At 36.6% G+C, this 26,854-nt stretch overlaps 4 protein-coding genes across 11 annotated transcripts; 3 read left to right on the top strand and 1 right to left on the bottom strand.

Annotated features, from left to right (window-relative positions):
- Positions 1–5,030: 5,030 nt before the first annotated feature.
- LOC112290706 (dihydroorotase, mitochondrial) lies at positions 5,031–8,148 on the top strand. The gene is made up of 7 exons (XM_024537309.3): positions 5,031–5,531; positions 5,741–5,922; positions 6,070–6,206; positions 6,518–6,683; positions 6,907–7,023; positions 7,275–7,435; positions 7,772–8,148. Exons 1-7 carry the CDS (start codon positions 5,284–5,286, stop codon positions 7,958–7,960), a joined length of 1,200 nt encoding a protein of 399 aa, XP_024393077.1. The 5' UTR covers positions 5,031–5,283; the 3' UTR covers positions 7,961–8,148.
- A 451-nt stretch (positions 8,149–8,599) lies between these two features.
- Positions 8,600–11,730, bottom strand: LOC112290707 (uncharacterized). Of its 3 annotated transcripts, XM_024537313.3 has the most exons (8): positions 11,415–11,676; positions 11,047–11,153; positions 10,491–10,621; positions 10,245–10,363; positions 9,910–10,004; positions 9,513–9,663; positions 9,248–9,407; positions 8,600–9,062 (listed from the first exon to the last, which is right to left on the bottom strand). In XM_024537313.3, the coding sequence occupies exons 3-8, from the start codon at positions 10,504–10,506 to the stop codon at positions 8,968–8,970; spliced, it is 636 nt and encodes a 211-aa protein (XP_024393081.1). In that variant the 5' UTR covers positions 10,507–10,621; positions 11,047–11,153; positions 11,415–11,676; the 3' UTR covers positions 8,600–8,967. The 3 variants fall into 3 exon arrangements, with proteins under 3 accessions (XP_024393081.1, XP_024393082.1, XP_024393080.1); XM_024537314.3 differs by lacking the exon at positions 11,047–11,153 and having other exon boundaries at positions 11,662–11,730; XM_024537312.3 differs by lacking the exon at positions 11,047–11,153 and having other exon boundaries at positions 11,415–11,662.
- Positions 11,731–14,002: 2,272 nt separating this feature from the next.
- Positions 14,003–16,200, top strand: LOC112290572 (putative F-box protein At3g16210). Of its 6 annotated transcripts, none has more exons than XM_024536971.3 (3): positions 14,003–14,176; positions 14,456–14,542; positions 14,769–16,200. In XM_024536971.3, exon 3 carries the CDS (start codon positions 14,775–14,777, stop codon positions 16,011–16,013), a length of 1,239 nt encoding a protein of 412 aa, XP_024392739.1. In that variant the 5' UTR covers positions 14,003–14,176; positions 14,456–14,542; positions 14,769–14,774; the 3' UTR covers positions 16,014–16,200. The 6 variants fall into 6 exon arrangements, with proteins under 6 accessions (XP_024392739.1, XP_024392733.1, XP_024392734.1 ...); XM_024536965.3 differs by having other exon boundaries at positions 14,456–14,586; XM_024536966.3 differs by having other exon boundaries at positions 14,003–14,277; positions 14,456–14,586.
- Positions 16,201–19,771: 3,571 nt separating this feature from the next.
- Positions 19,772–24,400, top strand: LOC112290523 (uncharacterized). Its single transcript, XM_024536870.3, has one exon. It carries the CDS (start codon positions 20,432–20,434, stop codon positions 24,080–24,082), a length of 3,651 nt encoding a protein of 1,216 aa, XP_024392638.1. The 5' UTR covers positions 19,772–20,431; the 3' UTR covers positions 24,083–24,400.
- Positions 24,401–26,854: the final 2,454 nt, after the last annotated feature.

Genomic DNA, 26,854 nt, shown 5'->3' with positions numbered 1-26,854 from the left:
TTTGGTAGGATAAAGAGGTTGAAGAAAGAGAGATCGGAGCCAAACTGTGAGAGTCTTAAGTGGAGATATTGAATTTTGTGTGATGAATTGAAAAACTGAATACAATAGGTAAGATGGAGATCAGTAATTTAATATATATAAACCTCAAAGAGAGTAAGTGGGAGATGAACGAATAAGAATATGGAAGTATTATTGAATTGATAGTCGTAGAATGGATTATGGGTTGAATTAAGATGGAAGTAGTAAACCTTGGTGTTTTGTAGTTTGATAATTGATTTCAGATAGCTAAAGTATAGTCAATTGTGACACTAACAAATCCAATTTATATAACAAGTCTTTTCTCGTATTCAAACTGACCTCTATTAGTTCAATTGCTTTGGTATATTGAAGCTTGAACACAATGAGAACAACAATATGCATTCTTAACAGTTTGCTTAATGAGGCCTTGATAGTCAATGCAAAACCAAAGTGTACCATCCTTCTTCGGTGCAAAGAGTACAAGTGCTCTCCATGGTGATGTACTTTCTTGAATAAAGCCCTTCTCTAAGAGTTCATTCAATATCTTTCGCAGCTCTTCAAGATCATTTGGTGCTAGAAGATATATTTGCTTACTTCTTGATTTGGCTCCAAGCAATAGTTTTATTTGAAACAAAGCACCTTGATAATAAGACATGCCATTAGGTAAGTCGGTTGAAAAGAAATTGTGATATTCTTCTATGAAGTGCTCTATCCATTTTACTCTTTTGGCTATCTTTTCTGCCACTAACACAAGATTTAAAACCACCATATATACTAATTGCTTATGCCCTATTTGCTTCTTCATAAAGGTTATTTCTATAAGTAAGTCTTTAACTGCATATTATTTTTTCTCTTTACGTAGTGTGGAAGTATAAAGAGTTACCTTGTGTCCACCATCTTTAAAGAAGATTGTCCTTGCTACTTAATTAATTTACATATTTTCCATCTCTAGCCATGGCATATCAAGAATAACATCATATCTTAGCTTTGTTACCTTGAACTTCTCTCTTAAGACTTAGGTGTCAGTCAACCTCAAGGTTTCTTCTTCACATATTTCATTCAATATATTTTTTCAGTCATTTGTAAGGTATACACTCCCTCTTTTGATTACCTTGTTTTTAATCCCAAGTAAGTCAGTAATTTCAACCAAGATACAATTTTCTGTAGAGTCACAATCTACAAGCCCTCAACATAGTTGTCCTCTTAGTAGTCTCATTGGATGTATTAGTCGACTCTTTTTATAGTTGTCCAAAGCTATGCCATTTGTCTTTGAGAGACAATAGCTATCTCCAGTACTTGCCTTTGGTGCCTTTATTAAGAAGCCTTGTTTTCTATTATGTCTTATTATCGACTTTGTGAATCTTGAGACTAAAAATTTACTTTGTTTTGTTGGTGCTTGAATTTTGACATTTTAGATAACATCCAATCTAATGGCTTGGCTCCCGACAATAAAAATACAATTTCTTTTGCACCAATATTTGTTGTCTTTGTAGTATTAATGATCTTTATAAGGCATTAATCTCCATTGGTGTTGATTGTTGTACCATAGTATTAGATAGCGGCATAGGACTTTGCATTATAATTTGTGCTGCACAATTTTTGAAATCTATAGAATTAACATTCTTTGCAATCCTAATTTTCTCTTCAAATATTTATGGATTTCTTAGTTCCACTTTTTGCTGGATCCCAAGTTTTAAATCTCATAGAAATCAATTCATCATGTCCGCATTTAAAACATTGCCAATTTGGAGACATAGAGATTTGAATTAAAAGACATAATCTTGCATCAACCTAAATTGTGTAAGATTTTTCAACTGATTGCGTACTATCTTCTCTACATTAATAGGTTGAAATTGATTCTTGAACTTTGTCTCAAACTCCTCCCAATCACAAAATCTACCTTAAGCTCGATAGCTTTGAACTCAATGTCGCAAGTAAATGGCTATTACATCTTTCAAACAGCTGACTGCATATATAATTCCTTCAGTGGTATTTGCTTTAGATAATTGAAGGTAATATTGCATGTTGAAGAGTCATTGACATATATCTTCTTGCCTTGAAGTCTCAGAGTATGTACTTAGCTTATTCAATTTTAGTCTAGCAAATGCCAATTCTTTTGTCCTAGAAGACTCTATTTGCACATGCACAGTAGCTATTTGGCCTAAAAAATGTTGTATTTGAGCCTCCATCTCAGATTGCTTTGTCATATCTCTCATATTGTAATTTCCAATCAGACTCTATTATTGTAATGCCTTCTCACCTTTTAGTTGATTTTTTAAGAATAGCTTATGATAGCCTTAGGACAATATCCAATGTAACTACAAAATTAATTTTGAACTAGATGATTACTATTGACACACTATCAAAAAATAGTCTAACAGTCACTTTGATACCAATAAAATAGGATCACTCTATCTCGAGAGTCTAAAATCCTTTTAATCCACAGCAACATAAAATCTCATTATAAGGTAGGATCAAATCGATCAAAATAAAATTGAACAAAATTAAATAAAATAAGATACGAAAGACAAAACTCAGCAAACAAAAATAGTACAAAACTAAACAAGAAGATGCAAAACTAAATTTTACTAAGAGAAAAGATCCAAAGCTATACCTAACCAACTGCCCAAAAGGCCCTAGCTAGTCCTATTTATACTTTGTTCTACCACCTTAGACTTTCTAAAATATTCTTAGATTATGGAACTTATTTAGATAACTGTCCTAAATTCTTTCTAGAAGGTTCCATGGTAGGCTCGACCTAAATAACCGCCCTAAGCTCTTTTTAGAATGTTCCACGATGGATCCTACATAGTCCACTAACCTAGTCCCAATTCTAAAAACTTCCATAACTTTTCAAACATGGTTACAACTATCTATTTTTATGTATCAATAATACAAATATCTTATCTATAGCATGTTACACACCATCTAGATATTACTTTTACAAAGGCAAAATGATTTCCAAACTCCCACATATTTTCGAACTATTTTGAATTATTCTTCAAGAACCATAAAATCTTAATTGCTTATTACTAAGGTATATTCTATGGATAAAAAGACTCTATATATATATATATATATATATATATATATATATATACATATATATTTAATCTTTATAGTTTTATAATATTATATTTTTATAATATTATAGTTTTATCAAATATCTATATAATTTTATAATTTTATATCTTTATATTTTTATATTTATAATTTTAAATCTTTATATTTATAGATTGAATTCATACAATGAAGTGATTTATTAAAGATGTCACAATAAATTGCTTTATATCTTTTAAATTTGACTTTAATACTTCTTTAAATGTCTTAACACACTTTTATGATTTTTTAATGTAATTAAATGTTTCATTTAAAATTTTCACAAGTAATTCCTTAAAAAAAATTTAACTACTTTTTTTGCATATTATCCATGACAATGGCACAAGTTTAGCTATCATATTTTTAGCTGAAAGTTTGATTGTAAATTTTATTTATTTATTTTTAAAAAAATTAAAAAATATTCATTAGCTCTCAAACATATATTTAAAAATAAATAAAACTTCATTTGAATCACACTTTTTGTGACAACAATATGGATTCATCTAGTTTAAATATAATTTCTAATTAAGCATAACTATTTGAACACAACTTGTAATTTAATAGTATCTATTTCTTTTAAGCATAACTATTTAGACACAACTTGTAATTTAATACTATCTACTTTTAAGTATAACTTCAAATTTTAAATAAGATCTAAATTTATGCTTAAATAGCTATATTTCAAATAGCTTCAAATTATAAACAAAATCCAAAATAATAGCAATGCTTTAAAAATAAACAAAAACTTCTAATCTTAGAAATGTTGGTAAATAAATTATTAAATGAGATTTTACTAACAACAACTATGTCAATGGATTTGTTGCTATCCAAAAAGTAGATAATATCAAATTATAGTTTTATACTTCTAAGGCATGTTTTTAAATAGTCAATTGCATCATTTTCATTCTTCTTGTCAAAACCCTTATTTCTCTATTATCTCAATTATCCTAAATAACTTACAATATTATCATTTTATGTACTCAAGTGATAAATATTTCTATCCAAGTTCTATTGAAGGAGCTTTTTTGATAAAATATATGCCTTTTTTATAAAATATTTTAATTAATTTTACCAAAAAAATCTTTTGATCCAATTGGAAAAATAATAACTCCCAAGAGATAACTTTGAAAGTAAGAAATTAAGGAAATAAAAAAAATAAATTTAATATTTATCCAACTAATTTTTAAAAAAATTCAAAAAAAAATTGTTATTTTTTCTATACTAAGTGGTCATGAGTGTGGTCCATAAGAAGGTAGAAGAACCCAAATTTAGATAGAGGTTCTAATCAAAACACTTGTAAAATTTATATAAATGCAATAAAGCAATGTTACAAAAATTTGAAACTTGGACCTTGTAGATCTACAAGATATCTTTAATGAATATAAAAACTCTCTGTGCCACTTACTAATTAGAAGCAATGCAAAAAAAAAAAAAAAAAAAAAAAAAAAACTTTACTTGAACCCGTGCTCAGCCTACTTGAACCCATGCTCAGCCGTTATTACCACATTGCCCTAAGAAAACGAAGTTTAAAAATACACAAACTAGAAGATAATCCATTAGACAGAATTAATTTGAGATTCTTAATTTGGAGTCATTTCATAAAACCTTGAAAGTGGAGCAAGATGTTGTAAAGCTACAAAATATTATGGCACTCCAAAAAGAACTTGACAACAATCACAAAGATGCAATGTATAGAAAAAAATGTGTCCATGGGTCTGTCTCCACGCCCCACTATTCTGGCGCTGCGCTGCGCCGACTGCAGATTCGGTATTCGTCGTTATCTATCTCTGCAAATTCAACAATGGAGATGGAGCAGTGTCGTCGAGTGTGCTTTTCGTCCATGGACGCAGGTGTTTCCAATCCTGGGTATAGTCTGTTCCCTCGTGTCCTTTGAAGGTTTTGTGGTGGTTTGAAGTGGCGATTCGGGCGCTGAGGGATTAGGTATTGGTCTTGGAGCTGGGTTGATTGTTTGTTGGGGTAGGGTTCTCGTAGGAGCCATTCTAGTGTTGTGGGATTACATTTTTTTAGTTGAGTGTTCTGTAGGGTTTTGGGAGACGAGGCGTAAGATTCCTTTTGATCGGAAACGATTTTCTCCTTTTTCCAAATCCAATTCTTCTACGACTATTTGCTTTGAAGCCTCGGCATATATTCAACTTTAAGTTCGTGATGCTTCCCGCAATGTTTAAACCCCGAGCTTTTGCGGCTTCGTTCTCGTTAGTGCCTACTGAAGGCTTCTTCCCGAGATCAGGAAAGGGGAGGCTGGCAGTCATGAATTCGACTTCAGGAGCTAGCACTCTTGTTGAGCCAGGCACTGGTCAAACTAACGGGATTCAGCGGCTCACAATTATCCAGCCAGATGACTGGCATCTTCATCTTCGGGATGGCGATGGTCTGAATGCAGTTGCTCCTTTAAGGTAATTAGGAAATGAAACATCGACGGGGTTGTTTTCATGATTGAGTTAATTGCAACTTTTTGCCCATGGGATATGTGTTCTTAGACAGGAAATGTGTATACCAAAAACCAATCATGTCGCAGATTCAATCTTCTGTGAATAATCGCAGTTTACCTGAAACATTGCATTGAAGACTGAAGTGCTCACGGGAGCTGTTTGAAATCCTTCAGTGCAGGTATTTTCAGGAGAGCTATCATTATGCCCAACTTGAAGCCGCCAGTTACAGATCTTGCTGCAGCTTTGGCGTATAGGGATCGCATCATGAAGGCTCTACCCTCAAATGCAGAATTCGAGCCATTGATGACTCTGTATTTGACAGATGTAACGACCAGGAAAGATGTCAAGGATGCAAGTAAGTTTCAAGGGTTTTTGACTCCATGAACTGCATAATTTTTGAATTGGTTGCTTCTAAAACGAATGAAGCAGGAGTAGGAATCTGTTTTTCAATAGGTCGAAATTTTGGCTGTACTGAGGGAGTAGCAGAGGGGTGCCTTGACAGGTGAAAGTGGGCTGGTGAAAGCTGTCAAATTGTACCCAGCAGGAGCAACTACAAATTCACAAGCAGGCGTCACTGACTTGTTTGGAAAGTGCCTGCCTGTACTTGAGGAAATGGTCGAACAGGGGTTGCCTCTTCTGGTAAATTTGGTGTCCTTGATGTTCTTCTGAAGTCCTACGAGGGTAGTTCTTTACTGCGCATGTTTCATAACAATTGCGTGGTGTCGCCTCCACTTGAAATGGAAAATTTAAGTTTTGAATGGTAGATAACTAGTTCGTGCTCTTCAGGCCAGATATATACGCGTTTTTCTTGAGGTTCTGAAATGATGAAAAACTTCCAGGGGAAACCTCAGACAACTAGGTCCTCTTTTGTATTATAGCTCCGCACCTTAGGGATTCCTTTTCTGTTTCTATCTTTGATACGTTGACCTATTTTGGTGACATGGCTGTAGGTTCACGGAGAAGTAGCGGATCAAATGGTGGACATTTTTGACCGGGAGAAAGTTTTCATCGAGACAGTACTTACTCCCCTTAGACAGAAACTCCCGGATCTTAAGATTGTATTGGAACACATTACTACTGAAGACGCGGTTAAGTATGTTGAGTCGAATAGTGATGGTACTTCTCGGAGATATTAATCATCAATTTTCAAGATTCTTGGACGAGTCCTTCATTACTGACTTAGGAATCTAGTGTGGAGCAGCTGCCGTTGTGCGCATGTGTAGAAACTCACCCTGCTTTGAGTAGAAAGTGAGTTGAAAATGTTTCCGGATTAAAGTTTTCCACCCTTCCTGTTGTGGTAGCTGGGAGATAGTTAACTTTTGTCATCTTCTTGTGACAGGCAAGGTCGCAGCAACAGTAACACCACAACATCTCTTAATGAATAGGAATGCGCTGTTTCAGGGAGGACTTCAACCCCATAATTACTGCCTTCCAGTACTTAAGCGAGAGACTCACAGTAAGACATCATTTCTATTTTAAGTAATTGTGTTGCATGAATAATTAAGCAAGATAAAAATGTTACTTGTCTGTAGTTTTGCATATCTACCTTGTAACTTTTGTTTTATTTTATTTCATTTTATTTTTAATAAATATACTAGCATTGACCTGTGGTAGGGCATAGTTGTATCTCATAATTGGCGTTACCGTTGTTTCGCAACTCGCGCTTGCATTTTACTTTTACTCATTTATCTTGGGATGATATTGTAGGAAGAGCCTTGGTTGCGGCAGTTACAAGTGGCAGCTCACGTTTCTTTTTGGGAACAGATAGTGCACCCCACGAGAGGCACACCAAAGAAGCACCTTGTGGGTGTGCAGGCATATTTAGTGCTCCTATTGCCCTTCCCTTATACGCGGAAGTATTTGATCAGGTATTTACACCATCGCAAACGAGTATGTTACACGTAAACTGTTTGTCACCAGTGTCCTCAGGCATGGATATGTCACTCGAGTCTGATAAACGGTGTTTCCTTTTCTGGAGTTATTACGCAGACAGTTAGCAAAATTTGTTGTTGATAATTCAGGTCTGTCCAGTTTGGTAGTGTTGCGTCTTCAGTGTTCTTCTCATGCAAAAATGACCCAGTTAGTTTGTTAGTCACATTCCATCTCTTGATGGCACATGTACATTATTTGCGCTAGTATGCCTGCAAAATTCAAGGCCTTCAGAAAAATGACATTTTACTTTTGCTACTTTTTGGTGATGGCAGGCAGATGCCCTTGACAAATTGGAGGGATTTACAAGCTTGAATGGGCCAGATTTTTATGGACTGCCAAGAAATTCTAACACGACCACCTTGGTTAAGAAGAGATGGAATGTGCCTACAGAATATGGGTTTGGACCAGGTACTGTGGTGCCAATGTGGGCAGGGCATGCTTTGAACTGGAACATTGAGTAGCTTTGAGGTAGTTATGATTATGATTTAGAACTGCAATGGTGTGTTCGAGTTGCCAGATGTCCAAGAGATTTACCGCTGGATGATGAAACGAACATTCAGAATTTTATTTAGACTAGATTCTTGTGTGTAACTGCATCAAGTGTCGCGAAAAAATAATTTAAGTTTGAGGCATCCAAATTTTCCAGTCATCGAAGTATAGAAAAGCAATTCTACATAGATTGTCACGGTAACATTATGCAAGAATTTATGATACTCAAGTGTCATACTGAGGTACTGCCTCGTTGAGGACATAATTACAGAACTTTTTGTTCATGAAAAATCGTCCTCCTCCGGTTTGTCTGCGGTTTTGATGTTATTACGAGGACTTAGCAAGATATTGAGATGCCCACGAGTAGCACGTAAGAAACAGGTTGTGATAATATCCTCAATATAACCAACACGCAAAATCAGCTAAACAGAAGACGTAGGATTGTCACTTTAATTCCTTAAACCCAATTCCTCTTGAGAGAAATTCGGTCTTTTAACAACCAACAACGAGAGCCTCCGGGTAAAATCAAATTTCTGATTGAGAAGATACTTCAAGATATGCCAGTCAAAAGGAGGCATAGCGCTGAAAAGAAACCAAGCTCTAGAGATTAGTTACCAGTCCAAATTACCAAGCCATTTCTTTCCCATGGTAACAAATTGTTAGCAACATCACGTTTCAACGGGACAATTCCCAGTAGATAGTTACTATTCGTTCACAAATAGGATAGAAAAGCCTCAATGACTTCAAAATTGCACTTAAAACAAAAAAGGAGAGAAATTCTACCCTAACAGCAACGATTATCTTGGTTACAGATCAACAGCAGACACGCATCCCGGCGTGCAATACCAAACAAATTGCTGAATCTAGACGACGTTTTTAACAGCGACGTGTTTGTCTTAAGCAAATACTGCCTTCAACTACACTACTCAACGTGACTTCAGAGTCTGAATTGGCTACGTGAAAGGATCTCCCATCTCCATTACATGAAATCGTAGTCATCTATTGGATCATAAGAGCCACCACCCAATCCATCATCATCTGGTTTGTCAACCATAAGCTGCTTTTTTTTTGCACCTGCACCATTCAAACAAGCTATCAATACAGTACAACAATGCATTCACCTCCACAATACGGAGTATATACCGCCAGAATTGATGAAGAAAATGGACTCCATGTAGTGCAGGTTCAAGAGCCAGATCTCACCAACAAAACACAGTTTAAACACAAATCTCACATATTGTTAATGGGTAGACATGTACCTGTCTTCTTCTTTCCTGCAGTAGCATCCTTCTCAGCTTTCAACTTCTCATTGGCAATAACAGTCATACTTGAAGCGAACTCCTTCGCATCAGAAGCTTTCACAGCTGCAACTGAATGCCGCAGCAATGCTCTGAGAAGTGTCATGTAATGGAAACTTTTCTGCACATGTTGCACAAAGCCCAGAGTGTGTTCAGCAAACATGAACCTATTCACACTAATGAATACTTCAAATGTACCAATTGCGATAGATTGCAGAATCTGTACCTCAAATGGCCTTATCTTTTGAGCAATTAGTTCCGCATAATCGAGAAAATCCTCTTCAGACTTGGGAATGAAATACTCTAAACTATGACCAGTCCTTGACTTGTCTCCGAAAAGCTCAGATGTGTTTTGATAATCCGCTTCCTCAACTAACCTATCAAAAGCCAGATATCACATGCCGCATTGAATCAAGAAGCTAATCGCACATGACATACACTTACTAAATGAGGATCTACACAATTTTCTAGTTCTTTTTTCTCTTGATGAGATGAAAAGCAATTTGTAGTTAAGCCACCTTAAACCAAAAAACGGTAATAAAAAATGGAAGATATTAGTCCATATATTTTTCGAGCATTAAAAGACAAGCTAAATGACCACTCCATAAACATTTAAGTGTTACCTCTGTTGACGAAGCTTTTCCGCAATTGGGTCCGACAAATCCCCCTCGTCATCAATATTCTTCTTGAACTTCTTCTTGGGTTTGGGTGCAATCACCTTTATGAGACAGCGACCAAGTATCAGTTCACCCAGTCTTGACAGCAACATCATCCAGGGTATAAGATACCATAATGCAAATTATAAACGATGGGTGCTGTAAGGATAACTAATAATAGAATTATTAAAAAGGTAAAAAATAAATAAATAAATAAACTTCAATACCTGCGTTAGCTATCTGTATTACAACCCATGAAACATGAAAATTCATTTACTTCACAGATTGAAAACCGAACGTACAGGTTCGGGCTTCGCCTCTTCCTTGAGCTCGTCTTCTACGTCTTCATCGTCCCATTGACTCGTAGTCTTGGGTTCATCCTTGGCCGACACTGGGGGCAAGGGAACAAAATCGTCGGCATCTGCGAAGACGAACAGAAAACGCGACAGACATGAGTCAGAACTTCCGCGACGGGCAAAAGGAACAAAATAATATAGTGCTGCTGTCATGCAAAGCCACATTGAAGGGAAATAGAAGAAGACACATACCCCACTCATCATCCATGGTGCCTGAGAATTAATTCTGGGAAAATTCAAGATATGCTTGCAGTAAAAGAACCAATGGAAAAAAAATTTAAGTGATCCCACGCCCAGGTATGATTCCTTGTAATCAGCACCAACTGCGCAAAATTCCAAGTCCCACTAGTTTCAGTAAGGAGAGTTTAAAATGGGGAGGCATTCGATGTAAAATTTAGACGCGATGAAACAGCATGGTGATATAACGTAATACTTACGTAAAATTTTAAACGACAAGTTACACGACACTCAAACAGTGATTTTTATAATGTGTGTGTGTGAGTGTGTGTGTGTGTGTGTGTTTGTGTGCGTTCTCAATATGTGAGTCGTGCAACCATCCAATCTCATCAGTTACGCAAGCATTAGGTGTAATTCGTATGATTTTGAAGAATCAAATAGGAAGAGCGGACGGAGTGGCACAAAGATGAAAAAACTGGACGCACATAACTTAATAAGCTCTAACGACGAAATATATTCGCAGATGAAGAGTGGATCCGAAAACAAACAGACAGCTCAAAAGAATCCCAACCTTCAAAAATAGGCTGCAGTGTCTAGCTCCCAAAGAGAAAAATAACTCCGTCGGGAATCTCACAGTGATTAAAATGCCGATATTCAAAAAGAAATTAAAAGTGAACCCTAGTTTGGAGATTAAGGCAGGACAGTATACTGTTGTTAGTCTACCAGGAGTAATTCAGAACTTAGGCTAAATCGTATATAGGTGCGTGGGTAGGCATGTATCGACCCACCAACCATTGAGGTTGGCAAAGTGGAAGGTTGCAAAATAATGAGTACACCAGAAGCAACAGAACTCAGAAAAGAACCACATGTTAACACGACGAACAGAGATAACATAGAAAAATAATAAAGAATTGAAAGAGTAGGTGAAGGAGCACCAACCAGGCAGACAGTCAGACAGCTTCTCTCCTCTCCTCTCCTCTCCCAAGGAAACTACAACTCTCCCGAACAGAAATAGACCAACTCAGCATTAACAAACTTAAGTCCTGGATACTGCACCAGAAAAAAATGGGGCGGTAGAGAGAGAGAGGATAAGAAGAGACATCAGGAGCCACAGATAGATAAATAAATAGATAACCAAGAGAAGGTGGTGGTGGTGGTGGGATGGTGAAGAAGAAGAAGGGCAAACCGAGCTCCGTGCACAGAATGGCGATGGCGATGCTGCAGATATGATAACAAGCTGCAGTAAATAAAATGAAGAAGCAGAAGTAAGAAGAGTTGAGTGACGACTGCTGTGCTGATGACCCCTTTGGATGAATGAATGAGGTGTGGATGAACACAAGTGCATGAATGAACCCACAACCAAGCTGGTTTTTGTCTCACACACACAACCTGTGCCACTGGATTTCATCAAAGCATAAAAGCCTTGCCTCTACTAGGTTTATTCAATTCTTAAGTGCCCAAAGCTTGAGACTCACACTGTCATATACATATATATATATATATATATACATATACACATACATGTAGTGTGTAGCAAAACTGAGTAAAACTCTTGAAATTCCTGATTTAATCAATAATGTAGAGAAATTGGCAATAGATCATCATCATAAACCATAAATTGTCCAAGATAATAGTTTGAGTAGGCTACATTTTGATGGAAAAAGATGTCTCTTTTATATTAATATTTACAAGAAAATCATATATAATGGAAACTAAGTTCCTTGACTCACTTTTGTATCTTCCATCACAAAACAACTTAATATTTTTGTCCATCTATCTTTACTAATTAAACCAGTTTGGATTAGCTTTGGCATGCTCTCATATAACTTTCTACACTCTTCTAGTGTAATGGAAGCCTAACATTCTATAATATGCTCCTACAACTCTACAATTCTTGTTGGAGCATTTTGATATTAATTGAGACAACAATTTAGCCCTATCCAAAGATACTGAATTGGATTTAGATCACAAGATTGTGCATGTAACTTTTTTGATCTCAACTAGTAGCCAATATTTTTTATTGTATGTTTGGAATCATTATCACGTTGAAAAATTAAATGGGAAGGATCAAGATCATAAGCCATTGGAGTGTATAATAAATCTCACCACAAGATTTCTTGTATTACTATTGAACCATTCTTCCTTCAATTCTACAAATAATGTCAAGGCCTTGGAAGGTCATACAATTCCACACCATCACCAAATGACCACCAAAGTTTATTGTCTATTGAAATTGTCTTAATTTGCAAGATTTTCTATTATAGATCTAGCACGAGCTATGACTATCAATGCAAAATCAATTTACCTTTGCCTCATCAAAGAAGATAATATGCTCTTGGTCAAAAATGGTCTAATGTTCATGGCGTTTAGCAAATTCAAGTTGCTCCTTGATATGTTTTTAATTCAATTTTGGCTTCTTTTGTTTTATTTATTATTTGAATCTTACAACACATAAAGCCCCTCTCACTATATCAACACTTATAATAACTTAGCATTTCCTATGCACATGTTGAGCAACCTCTATTGGAACATCAATACATCCTTACATAGTAGCCACAAAGAACATGTAGAGGAGTTTGGGAAAATATGGAGATATATGTATATTACTAAGAGGAGAGCTTGCATCTTAATCTAGAAAATATTTTATGATTTGCAAAATAAGTTGAAAATAAATAAATCTATATAATATCTTATACCAAAATAATATTTCAAAAAGCAACTTAATTAAATGAGTTATCTTAATTTTTTTATAAAATATAACAATAACATTTCATAATATTTCCAATAGAGTATGTGTAAAATAAATTTTAATTAAAAAATAAAATAAACTATAATGTAGCCAATCTATATTTTATTTCTTTTACAAAGAAAATAATCAATGATGAATCCTTGTTTGTAAAATATCTGTGTTTGAGAAAAAAGTAACTAGTAAATTTTTTGAGTTGCAAAAATTCCTGTTGAAAACAAAAGTATCATGCACATTGAGTTGAGTACTGTTGTTGTGTATGACAACAAAAAAAAAAAAAAAAAAAAAAAAAAATCTTTGAAGCAAGAGTGATAGTTGAAAATTGGGATTGAGGCAGCCCATGAACAAACGTCAGCACCCATGTGAATGTGAATCAGTGTGGGCTCTGAGTTCCAAACCCTGCCGCCGTCCAATCTGCCCTCCCCCCTGGTCCCCCTACGTTCCTTCCCTCCGTCCCCCCCCCCGAATCGGCGGTTGAGATTGAATCTGAGCGGCAGCTGCAATCCGAAGGCCCACGATGGCGGACCCAGTCGATTGAGTAGGGAGGCTCCTGCGACACAATTCTACGAAGGGTGAGTGGACGGCTGGGATGGGAGCTCACATGTGCACGAAGGAGAGATATGACTGGCTGCACTGGTGGCATAGATGGGATGATGCAGACAGAGAAGAGAGGGCACATTACGGTAGTGTGAAAAGGAGCCAACGCCACTTGAAAGAAGGCTTGGTCAAGTCTTTTAAGTTGTCGGAAGGGAAGGGAAGCAAGCTAACAACAACGCCCACGCCGGCCCATGCCCCCCCTCACTCAATCAAGGTTTAGAGGAGGAGGAAGAGGAAGAGGAGGAGCATTGTGGTGCGGCAAATAATTGTCCTTCTCTATCTCTGCTCTTCGGGTCATTCCGCGGTGTCGGATTTTGTCTTCGCAGCATGATGTCTGTGGCCGTGCTCCTCACTTCAGGTGGATCATTCATGTAGCCGCAAACAGCTATTGGATTTTAGGGAGGGGATGGATGGTGTCGGAATGGGAGCATCCTTTCCCTCTGTTTCTATTCGCCCTCTGTAGGGTTTCTGTTTCGCTTTCACTCGCTGTTATAAGGTTTGAAGTTCTAATTGTGCTTTGCCGCTTCCTGCTGCATCTTGTTCAATTCTTTCTTTGCGTGGATTGGAATTTCAATTGCGGTACGATGCGTGATTTTCTTGTTAAAACTGATGGTGGGTTGAGCTGGGAGTGGTGTAGCTTCTTGCTAGCGAGTTCTCTTGGATTGGAGCTGGTTGAGGAGCTAGATCATCGTCTGAAGACGTTGCGTGGCCTGAATCCCAAATTGTATCATTCTACTCGCTCTTGAGGATCTTGAGAAGCTTTGTCTGGTATATTTTTGTTTCTCGTGGAAATTTTCCCGTGTCAGTTTGTGATGCGCCTTTGAGGTTAGGTCATTTGTGCTTTGAAGCTGTTGTTCTTCTAGTATTGTAATCCTTAAAGCCGAGTGGTTAGTAGGCTCCCGTCAACTGCTAAGCGTTAGCTTGTCGTCTCGTGGGATTTATACTAACAGGTGGCCATGGCCGAAGAGGATCCCGATACGATGAACAGGGATAATCCCGAACCCGCTACGGAAGGGGAGAATATCTGTTTGTGGACGAAACTACCCCGGGAATTGCAACATAAGGTGCTCAGCTACTTGCCCCTTCGAAACTTGTTCCAGGTTCGGTGTGTGTGCAAAGACTGGCGCTACGTAATCCATCGTCGTGGCTTTCGTAGTTTGTACGATGGAAGGTACGCCTCAGAATGTCCTAGTCCTGCAATCTGTTATGCGGGATCTTACTACCCGAGTAGTCTCGAGTGGTCAATTTATGATTATGTCGACAAAGTATGGAAGAAGATGAGGAGCTTTCCTCCTCAAACTAGAGTGGAGCACTCTCTTGTCGATCAGAGCATTTACTCTGTAGAAGGGCTTCTTTGTTTGCTCCTCTGGAAGCAAGAGCAGAATATTCGAACTCATTTCCCCTGGTTAGTTTGGAACCCTCTCACCAACAAGTGGAAGAATCTTCCCACCTGTAAGCACAAAACTGTCAATCGCGGCACTTTCTTTGTGCATGCCTATGCGGATGTCAGTTCCAAGACCTACAAAATTCTGATGGCTCATAACCCAAAGCAACACCCTTACCAGTACATGGAGTCCGACACAAGGTTGGTGACCGAGATCTATGATTCAGCAACTGGGACGTGGACGGAATCTCCAGAGTACAAACTCCAGCTTCCTTTGAGTTCTTCATTTAATCAAGCACCTAAAAGAGGCATGCTTTGTAATGGTATGGTCTACTTTGTTACAAGCACGTCAAATGAGAATATTCTCTTGTCATATGACATAAAGAACGATCAATGGCATGAGGAGACTACTGACGAGGAGGAACGCATGGAGATTTTTGAGTGGGACGGTCATGTGATGACAGCCCTGCCTTTGCTTGTTGATGATTTTTTTATTGAAGAAAATGGATACCGGATTTTGCTTTTCGAGAGGAATCCTGATACGAAGAGGTGGGAAGATACTGGAATCGAGATTCCTTATAAGATTAGAAATAAGTTTTTCGAGGATGAGGAGGGTGTTGAAATAGTTGCTAGTGGAAATCATCTCGCCATTACTGGTTATACGAGAGATGGAAGTTTTAGGATTGCAGTTTACAAGAAAGCAGAGAAGTATTGGAGATTTCCTCCAACTGCGTCCTTCTCTGATAAGATGCGGCAAGCCAGGGTAGAAGGGTTGTTCCAATTTAAACCAAGATTAGACTGGATCCCTTGAGAGATTTTGGATAATTATAAACTGTATCAGTTCTGGAAGGGGTTGGTGGCGTCCATATAGATAACTTCAATCCCGGCTTACATGATACTGCTGCACGTCTGAGTTGTAGTTCACGTTTGATGTGTGATACCACAGTTTTTTACTGCGAAATTGTAGATTTTTAGTACTTGAGTTGTTTTGCTTTCGATATTTGGCTTTGGTGGTGACAGACAGGTGATAACACTATGTATACATTCCACGCGTACTCTGTTCTCCTATTTGCTGTTTCTCCTGTGATTGTTTTGTGCATATGACAATTTGGAGTATTCGCTCGGAAGGTTGAGGAAGTCACTTTGGCTCGCAACTGCAGGTATTGTGAGATGTGATGTTACACTAGCTCTTCCTATACCTGTTGCATCTGGAAAAGCTAACAGTTAAGGTTCAAAACTTGACACTTGATTTGTGTTGCCAATTCGCTGATTAGTTCTAAATCATTTTGAAGCAGACGACTCGTGCGTCACGGTATGTGTATTACCCAGTTAATCACTGCATAGTCTGGGTGTCGCACAGATTAAATGGTCATGTGTGCAACTATTCTGGAATCATTTTTGTCTTGGTTGATATTTGTCTGTTGCATAATACTGCACGGCAAACCTCAGCTTCGTCGGCTGTCTACTGTCAGTGGATAGAGCCGAAACAGACATCAGTGATATATCTTTCTCATTTAACATCTTCAAGGATTCAGAGTTCATTGGATGACAAGCCGCTTTGCTCTTGGAATGTTGTTCCAACATTGTTACTTATTTGGATGGAATGTGTCATCAGGTTGCGGAAGAACCGTGTTCCTTGGTCACGAAGTTTCTGCTATCATGGTTTGTACGTTGCGTTTGGTTTCGCCCTTTATCCAAAAGATGTTTCGAGAATATAGGAGGTTTGATAAGCTCTCAAAGCCCATCCTTATGGAAACTTATGGCTGAACCCTGCGCTTGTTTTCCTTTTCATTACATCTGAATACAAACTCTCTGTTCTCCAGGCATTCGAACTTCTAAGATCCTTGTGTCATGCATTGCATAAGGTTCCTCTCAAATTACAGATTGAAAGAGTAACTTGCTACTACGTGCATGTGACAAAAAAAGCCTCTTTAAGAATAGCGGATATTGTGTCCAAATAAAATTTGCAATTGCATAGTCTCTCTATCTCGCAGATATTGATTTCCACTAGGAATTCTAACATTCTTTTTTTTTTTTTTTTTTTTTTTTTTTAATATAATTTTTATGTACACAATTTTTACTGTTAAATCAATGACAACTGCAGCACAGTAGATTTATTTTTATATCTTATTTTTATATTATTATATTATTATATTATAATAAAGATTCAAAATATTTTATATTTTATTCAAATCATATGCAATATCAGAGTCAAGAATATTTAAAGTGATTAACATTACATCATCTTAAAAATTAGTTTTGCAACAAACATTATATGATTTGATGCAATTTTCTACATGATTTGTGTATATATTATAAAATCTTTACATTATAACTCTAATGTTGATAAATTATACCAATTGTATATTTAAGTGATATAAGTTTGTTTATATTTTTAATGTGATATAATATTATGATTAAATACTATTACTGAATTGTGAAAATTGATTAAATGTTTTCTTTGTAATAAACATACATATTAAAAGATTATTTTTTGGTCAACTTTGGTTTTATTTAAGTTATTTGTAGCAAAACAATTGTAAAATCTTTAGTTGGCAAAAATTTAACCCAATTCTTTAAATAATATTACAAGTAAAAAAATTAACATTATAAGCATTTAATGATAAGTTGTTTTATTTTTTACATTAAATAAATAAATAAATAACTAAAATGTTTTTAAAATTTATTATAGAAATATCACCACACTTAAGAATATACAGAATTGCAATACTATTAGAAACATATTTAATTTGAACACTGAATTTATTGTATGTGTGAGTTTTAATTCTAACTTTATCAACTCTATCTTGCAAATAAATCATGCAAATAAGTCATGCAAATAAATCAAATCAATAAAAGCATTAAAATTTTAATAGCTATTTAAAATTTATTAATATTCCATATTAATAAATTTTGTATTCTTATGATGTTTAATAATCATTGCCATATTTTAATTTTTGACTGCTTAATTTTCACTACAAGAAACAAAATTAGTTGAATATTAAATTATCTTTAACATTCAATATTATACAATAAAAATAAAACATGTAAATAACATATTGTAAATCAAAGTAAAACAGTGGTACATATATAAGTTATAATAATAATAATAATTGAAGTGAATTTTAAGGAATCAAACAATCTTATATAATTATAGTAATCTAACAAAAGTCAAAGATGTCCAATTCTTTGTAGCACTTGAAGCTACAAATTAGAACCATGTTGAAAGAGGTATAAATTATAAAAATAAATTAAAACAATGAAAAAATATTATTAATAAAGTCTTATACTTTTGTTCTACATACAAAAACAAATGTGCAGAGAGATTCTAAAGTCCACATAGGTTGAAATTTTAAACCCTAATTTTTTTTTAAATTGTTAGTTATAATAAATAAACAAATTATTTCATAGAACCCAATCCAATTTTTCTCAATAGGTTATACTTAATCTCTATTTTTTTACCATACATTATCAATATCCTTAAAAAAATCACTAATTAATTTATTTTTTTTTAATAAAAAATGCTACAGAATACTAATATAAATGGTGACACCTAAACTTGTATAAAATTAATGAAAGAGAAACAAGATATTAAACTAAATTGACTTATCTACCAATAAAATCTCCAAGCAACCACCTTTTTAACACTAGCATTGCAATCACAATTGGTCAAAGATGGAGCACTCAATTCTAACTAAAATGTACAATAATAATGACAAACAATTTGATCCATCCAATAACTGTGGTAATAATAGATAATTATTCTCGATTCAATTTTTTTTGTAGAATAAAAGCATCGGCAAAAACAAGACAAAAGAGAAAGTGGCTACAAAAGAATAAATATTAAACTCTAAATTTGGACATATTCCAAAAGATAGAATATACATATATTTTTGAAGAATTAAAATTGATATTAAATTGTATTTTAAAAAAGTAAAATAAGAAGTCTTCAAACACCTAAAATTAAAATATGTTATATGCATCATATAAAATTTAATTATTTAATTATTTTTTTATTAAAAGGATTCAAGAAAATACATTGCTATGATTCTAAACAAATATTGTGTTTTTGGGTTTTTCGTCTAAGGGACAGTCTTAAAGCATGTTAAGTTTTAATTTATTTTTATCAAAAATAAAAGTCACAATTTATCAACACAACCACGTATTTTACAGAAGCAAAGTAATACAAATAATCGGATAAATTTTACCACTAATGTTTAAATTCTTTCTTACATGAAAGGTAACGAACACAAAAAGATGGACTGCAGTTTGCAAAAGTAGTTTATTGAAATTGTTGGGAAAAGTTTACGGTAGCAAGAAGGAAAACGGGAAAAGGACCTTTTTGTCTTAATTACTTTTTCAATGGAACGTGCTTACATTAGTACGTCGAAACGAGGCACAAGGGTTTGGCTTGGATTGCAAGTCCCCACCCGCTAGGTTCGACTCCAGACCTGCTAACTGGGGATTGTAGGTCCGTGCAGGGCAGTCCTAGGTTAGGGGAGGGAGGGCTTGGCTCCCTCTTATATCTGTCATAGTTTCTGTTTTGAACTGCATGCGGTGCTCGGATCTCTTCCGTTTAGGGTTCTGGGTTTACGCATGTAACGAGTTTCTTGCCACCAGATTTGTCTGCCGGAGTCTCGGAGTCGGTGTTGCGGAACCTTGTGTGGTGTCGCAAGAGTGCTGTGTGTGTATGTGTGCGATGGCTGAAGTTCGTGTTCCGGTTCGTTACGGAGGCGCGTTCGGCGTTGCATCGTTGGTGGCGATAATCTTGGGGTGGATTTTTTTGCTCGGATCAGTTCTTGTGCCGGGACACGAGGGTTTCCTCTTTGTTGGCGTCGTGCTTTGCTCGTGCGGATTCCTCATGGAGTTTGCCTTGCGCTCACCGCTGGTGAAAGCTGATTGAATTCTGGATGGCGTCACTGCCACTTGTCAAACGACAAAGTTGGATTGGCTTTGACGTGGCAGTCGGGCTTATTTTGCAGTATTATGAGTTTGACAGGAGATTGCTTTGCCGGATGCCAGATTCATGCTTGGCGTAAGCATTAGCATGGGCGGCAGATCTTCGGAGAAGTTCGTCTGCCTCTGCGGTTTTTAGTTGGTGAGGTCGGTTGGGACGCGAGAGGTTTCTATAGGTGATGGTAGGGATTCCTTAGCAATTGAAATACTATATCAGTGAGAGTTGGGAGGTTTACGGATTCGCTGATCGTCTGTGGGCGAACTTCTATAGTTATGGCGTATGAAAGAGGATTATCGCGGGTGCTGGATGACGACGATGAGGATGATGACGTTGCAGATTTGTTTGACGATGAGTTTTTGGAACACATAGAGGCATTGAAACAAGCCTGCCAGATGTTACCCGGCGCCGAGGTAAGGCTCAAGAGCTCCTCAACCCTTGCAGCATCCAAGTTTGGAGAAGAAGAGTATGAGGAAGAGGGGGATGGGGAAGTGGATGATGATGATGATGATGATGATGATGCCCTACTTTTGTCGATTGAGCGTAAATTTTTGGGAAAAGGTGGCTTGGTATCAGGGCCCGTTCGATCTAAAGCAGTTCCTGCGAAGGAGAGGATTACTCCAAGAGCCTCCAGTGAATGTGAGGAGCGACAAGGAGTTGCCAAGGATGGAGGAATCACGGGTACGACTGCAAGACGTCCATCTGTACCAGAAACTGATGGAGTGTCCCAATCTTTAAGAAGATCTGCTCCTGTCTGTGAGAATTCTTCTGACGATGAGGATGAAGATCTTTTGAGGTCAGTGAAAGAAAGTTGTGGGGCTCTCGACCTCGTGAAAGCCTCTAAGCACGAGAAGACCACCCTTTCAAATCCTCCATCACTAGCAGTAGGGGATGTAGAGAGAGAAGTCCTCTCTGGGGTAGTTGTGCCAACTTTCCGAGGCCTAGATACAGAGTCTGCTAGAGATGAAAGGTGTGCTAATTCTACTGCTGAGGAGGACAAAGCGAGTGTCCCAGGCGTGGAGGCTGTTAGCAGTGACAATGCTCAGGCGATAGCTAGGTCTGAAGGGGCAGGATGGAACACTGCGATCGTCGATACAGTTGATGAACTACAGAATTTTCTTCCGGCTCAATTGAGTGACGATGAGTTTGACGAGAATCCATTGGCGCTCACTATTCATGACACCAAGTTGGGATCCTGTGGTGGCAAGACCAAGGTGCCAGAAAATGTACAGGCTGTTACTGATGCATTGTTGAAAAATAGGCTTTGCCAGCAAACTCTTAGAGATGTGCTTCAGAAAGTGGAGAGGAAATTGAGCGAAAACAAAGAAATGCAACGACGTGCAGTATCATTAGTAGAGTATCAGAAGGCTTGCACTCGCAAATTCTGTGGTTTTACAGAGGTAGTTAACTCCTCTGTGGAGCTCATTGCAACTAAACCTGCATCTAAAAAGAAGTCAGGAGAGTTTAAGGTTAGGGGTCCTCCAGAAAACCCTGATGTTGAAATATATAGGAAACTTCAGAGCCAGCTTCCAGCAGAGTTTAATGTTAAGAAGTGGACGAAGAAGGAAACTCAGGCTCTGTCCAAGGGGGTCCGGCAACAATTGCAAGAGATTCGTCTTCGTGCGATGATGGAAGGTTGGGACTCTGATGAGGAAGGTCAGGATTTCGATGAGCAAATGCGAACCATAGGAGAGAATGAAGAAGAGTTGAAGAAGGGTTTGCCATTTATCGATTGGAACGAGGTGGCTAGAATCTATGTCAGTGGCCGGTCAGCTTGGGAGTGCAAGTTGCAGTGGGAGAATAACGAGAATCCTTTGTTAAACAGTAAACCTTGGACCAAGGCTGAGGACAAGAAACTGCTTTCGATTGTCCAGGCACACGATATGGTGGAGTGGGCTGCTATTGCAGAGGAGTTGGATACTCAAAGAACGCCAGCACAATGTGCCATTCGATACCAGCGAAGTCTGAATGCGGCAATTTTGCGTAGTGCTTGGACTCCTGAAGAGGACGAGCAGCTCCAGGCAGCGGTAGAGAAATTCGGAGAAAAAGATTGGCAATCAGTAGCCGCCTGCATGGAAGGCCGATTAGGTTCCCAGTGCATGTCCAGGTGGACAAAGGTTTTGCATCCAGATCGTCATCGTCGAGGACGCTGGCTTGCCGAGGAAGACACCCGGCTGAAATGGGCGGTATCTGTATATGGGCCTCGAGGCTGGAAAAATATTGCCGCTCATGTGCCAGGACGTTCTGATGTTCAATGTCGGGAGCGTTGGTGCAATGTGCTTGACCCTTCGGTGAAAATTGATGAATGGAGTCCAGAGGAGGATGCTAAGCTAGAAGAACTTGTTGTCAAGTACGGGCGGCATCGCTGGGCTGCAGTGGGAGCTGAGCTGGGTCGTACTGATAATCAATGTTTTCGACATTGGAAATTATTGCACCCGGAACATAAGATCTCTTTCAAGAAGGACATGGCTATTCGTCGAGCTGCTCTTGCAAATAATTTTGTAGGTCGTGAGAAAGAACGGCCGGACCTTGGCTTTCAGGATTTTCTTCCACCTCCGGTGGCTGGTGAGGAAGAGCATAACCATCCAGCTTCGCCGAAAAGCTTAACCACATCAACAGAAAATGCCGTTCGTAAATCAGGGAAAAGGCCGTCCAAGAAGAGGAAAACACCAGAGCTTGTTTCGCAATCGACGGATAACTTTCCAACTGAGACAGAAGTGCAGGCTGTCGTAGTTGACTGCGCAGATGGTAGCAATTCAATGCCACTCAACAGCTCAAACGGTGCGATGAGAAGACAAGCTGCCAGACCGGGAGGAAACGCCATTAAGAAAAGGAAATTACAAGTGTCCACTTCGACAGACGAGAACATACTGGTTGAGAAGGAATTGCAGAGAGCTGAAGGGATTGCTTCAAATGGTAACCAGGAGGTGCGGGTGAGAAGTTTAAAGAAATCTAGGCCAAAAAAAGCTCCTAAGCCAGTGGAGTTGTCTTCTAAGAAGATGAAGTCAATGGAGCTTGCTTCAGAAACGAATGATGACCTTCCAATACAAACGGACTTGCAGATTATCGAAGTTGCCTCTGCGGATGGTAGCAATGTAGCGCCCCTCAACAGCACAAAGAAATCAAAGAAAAGACGATCTTCTAATCCTGGTGAGAGGGCGGCCAAGAAGAGAAAGACACCAGAGCTTGTGTCAGCTATTACAGAGAATCTGCTAATTGAGAAGGACCTGCAGAGTGTTGAGGTGGATTCATCAAACGGTAACAATGCGGCGCCGGTTAATAGCGTAGAGGAATCAGCGAGAATACCTGGTTCCAAATTGCTATGCCGGAGAAAGAAATCTCCTAAGCGAAGGGTGAAGACCTCCACGAAGACTCGGATACCAGAACTCGCTTTAGTGTTGGAAGAGATGCTGCCGATTCAGAACCGAGTGCCAAGTGCTGGAGAAGTTTCAGGAGATGGTGTGTCAAATGATAGTATGGTCACTACAGTTGAAGGAGCGAGAGAAACTTCTTCAGTTAATGGAAATTATGCTCAGGAGCCGTTTGTAAGAGGAGATACAGGGAATGGGGGTGGTGCCTCTGATGCTGACCTAGTGGAACATAGAACTAACCCAATTTTGGTCAGCAACGTGATATGTTCACCATGTAATGATGCTGTCAAAGAAAAAAGGGATGAAGAGGATGCAGAGTTGATTGTGTACACAAGGCGGAAGAATCGTGTTTCAAGTTGTAGTAGAACATGCTCCGAAAACACTGGAGCTGTTGAGCTGAGCGCCACAGGGACTGTTACATCGGGTGTTGGACAAGATGGTCGAGTACATGAGACAGACACAACCGCTGGTGAACTTATCCAGGAGCCCATCCTAAGGAGATCTAGAAAGAAATTAACGCTTCCTGATTTTTTATACAGCGGATCTAAGGATTGACAATATTGACTCCAGTTGGTGCATTGGCACTTCAATTATATTTTCATTTCTATTTCTAGCAATTGTTGTCATTCAGAGTCGCGTTAGGTTTTCTTAAGGCGTAGTTATGTTCGGTTTAGAGATTGTCTTCAGAGTTGGTCATTTCGCGGTTGCACGTTGACGGTTGAATTTTCACAACTAAGTCCATGAATTGCAGCACTCTCGCATTGCCAACTACTGTCTACTTCTAATCATGTGCAATTGCTTGATTGCCTCATTGTATTATGCTGCCTGTTTAGCGGTTGCCTAAATCATATAATCTTATATTTTACCTGGTCATTTCCTGGCTGGGCTACCTGCGATAGGTGCTGCCGTGACAATGCGAGGTGGTCATACACATGTAATAAAAAGAATAATCTTCAAACAAGCTGTCAATTCCAATGCACCTAAGAGCTGTGATTGATCTGGGTACAGACTTTACTTTGTTGTAGATCCAGAGAAATTTAATTCTTGAAAAACCCATTAGTATATGGAAAGTATATTTGGTGCTGGATTGGTTGCTGACGACATACTATTCAAGGACATAGTAATGCTTTTTTAAATAAATTTTGCAACATGTTTTTTGGTTGTATGATTTCTGATGACAAATATTAGATTTTGCTTTTATAAACAAGAAATGTATATGATTTCACATGCCTATTGTTAAATTTTATACATTTGAAAAAAACATATTAAGGAAAGTTTTATAGCATTTAAATCAAAATTTATTACAAAATGAATATTATTGTGGTGGAAAATCTAAATCTTTTGTACAATTGTTAGTTTTTTCTCTAAAATGTGGATTTTAAAATTATTATTTTGAACAATAAATGAAGTGATTAATTGTTTGTCCATATTTTATTGTAGTTGTTGTTTTTATTATTTATTATTTATTTTTATCTAATGTCTGTAGTTTTTGTTATAGAAATCTTTTATCAATTATGGTCTTGAGGTGCAAATTTAATAATATATTCTAATGTTCAAACACATTAAAGCAATTACAAACATATTAATTTCAAGTAGGTGTAGATGTGTTCGTTTTGGATATCAAGATAGAATATATTCTTGTTTTTAGAAATATTTTATTATTTACACATAAAAAGTTGAGGCAAAGTTGTGTGGTTTTTTCTATTTTTATGTTTTTATGTGTGTGTGTGTTTTTTTTTTTTTTTTTTTTTTTTTTTTTGTTTAATAGATGTTTTATGTATTAATAAAGATTTCCAAAAAGTTGTCAAAGACATGTATTTGGACATACTTCTAAATGTTTAGTGTATTGATAAACCATTAGGAAAAAAAAAAAAAAAAAAAAAAAAAAACAACAACAACAACTAAAAAGTATGATTATAAAACAGAAATGAATTAGAATGACTATTGACAAATACAAAGAAGCTAGAGAGACTTGAACCAAGAATAAAATATTAAAAAAGGAATTAATAAGACTAAAGGTAGCTTCACTTTGTAACAAATACCTATAATACTTAAATAAATAGAGGTTAGTAGATACAGGTAGAAACATGTAAGGTAGATAATATCTTTATAAAAAAATATCAAATAGTTCTCTAGATGTGGAATTGATCTTTAAATTTCTATAGACATGTCATATAGCTATTGAAACCAATCTAATAGTTTCCTATTTTATAAGAAGCCCTATTGAAAATAACTTGAATACTTGGGCAACAAACTTCATGGTCTTCAGGAAGTTTCTACAAGGCCTTTTTGGTAGCTAATATATGTACAAAGTAAGAGTGAGGCCATTTTAAGTCTTATCAATGTCTTTCTTGTATTTTAGTCTTGGTCAAGACTCTCTAGTTTTTTAGTATTTAGCAATAACTATTTTATTTATTTTTTCTTTTCTTATTATGTTGCTAATACCACCATAACTTGCCACCTTTTCAACATATTTCTTTGATTTATTTTTATTCCAATCAAAAAAAACTATTAATATTTCCAATATACATATTGAATCATGATAAAATGGTTGTTGTTAAAAGTAGCAAGAAAAAACTAAAATTTTCATAGAATTGTTGTAGTATCAAAAATTATGGTGGCATTAGCAAAATCTTAAGTATATTGTCTTTTAAAAGTTTTTTTTCCAAATTCATGTACTTGATACAATCTTGCTTCTATATATAGAAGTTAATAAAGCCATGGAAAACTTCTTAAGAATCATAAGGCTTGTAAGTAAAAGATCCGTATTATAGATTATTCTTATAGTAGCTTCATGAAGAAATTAAATTTCTAAAATATGTTTCAATTATAACATGGTAAATATAAAAGAACCTATAGATCTAATCTATGTTTAAAGAAAAATCTATGATGTTTCTTAAAGAAGATATTATCTATTTAAAATGCTTCTACTAACTTTTGTTTATTTCTATTTATTTTTATTTTTTAAAATAATATAAATATATTTTATAATAGTATGGCTTTTGTTTTGTTGCTTGAATTGGCAATTACTATAGAATGTTGTTTTTAAAGGTTTTAATTTGTGATTATACACTGAATGTGTAAATTGTGATAATTAGTCATAAAAAAATGCAACAAGTAATAAAATGTTAAATTTTGTAATTACATATTGTGTTGCTTATTGACTTTAAATTTTGTTGATAATAACTAGACATTGGTTTTCAAATAGAATCATTTTTTGTAAGTATTGTTACTTTTTTTAAAAAATAAATAAATAAACAATACATTTATATATCAATTTATGTGTGCATTAATTATAGTAGATGTTCAAAATGTTTATGTGGTGTA

The sequence above is a fragment of the Physcomitrium patens genome, chromosome 13 (genome assembly GCF_059467195.1).
Source record: "Physcomitrium patens ecotype Gransden chromosome 13, ASM5946719v1, whole genome shotgun sequence".
NCBI classification, from domain to species: domain Eukaryota; kingdom Viridiplantae; phylum Streptophyta; class Bryopsida; order Funariales; family Funariaceae; genus Physcomitrium; species Physcomitrium patens.
Note: the sequence above shows the minus strand (reverse complement) of the source record. Positions and strands in the feature narration are given on the sequence as shown.

What these genes read in the sequence shown, in the direction of transcription:
- LOC112290706 (XM_024537309.3), top strand. Translation starts at nt 5,284, where the DNA reads ATGCTTCCCGCAATGTTTAAACCCCGAGCTTTTGCGGCTTCGTTCTCG. An exon ending in TGTTGAGTCGAATAGTGATG is followed by an intron (nt 6,684 to 6,906) that starts GTACTTCTCGGA and finishes TTCTTGTGACAG; the next exon opens with GCAAGGTCGCAGCAACAGTA. An exon ending in ACGCGGAAGTATTTGATCAG is followed by an intron (nt 7,436 to 7,771) that starts GTATTTACACCA and finishes TGGTGATGGCAG; the next exon opens with GCAGATGCCCTTGACAAATT.
- LOC112290707 (XM_024537314.3), bottom strand. An exon ending in AAGAGGCGAAGCCCGAACCT is followed by an intron (nt 10,005 to 10,244) that starts GTACGTTCGGTT and finishes TGTCTCATAAAG; the next exon opens with GTGATTGCACCCAAACCCAA. An exon ending in AAAAGATAAGGCCATTTGAG is followed by an intron (nt 9,408 to 9,512) that starts GTACAGATTCTG and finishes CAACATGTGCAG; the next exon opens with AAAAGTTTCCATTACATGAC.
- LOC112290572 (XM_024536971.3), top strand. Translation starts at nt 14,775, where the DNA reads ATGGCCGAAGAGGATCCCGATACGATGAACAGGGATAATCCCGAACCC.
- LOC112290523 (XM_024536870.3), top strand. Translation starts at nt 20,432, where the DNA reads ATGGCGTATGAAAGAGGATTATCGCGGGTGCTGGATGACGACGATGAG.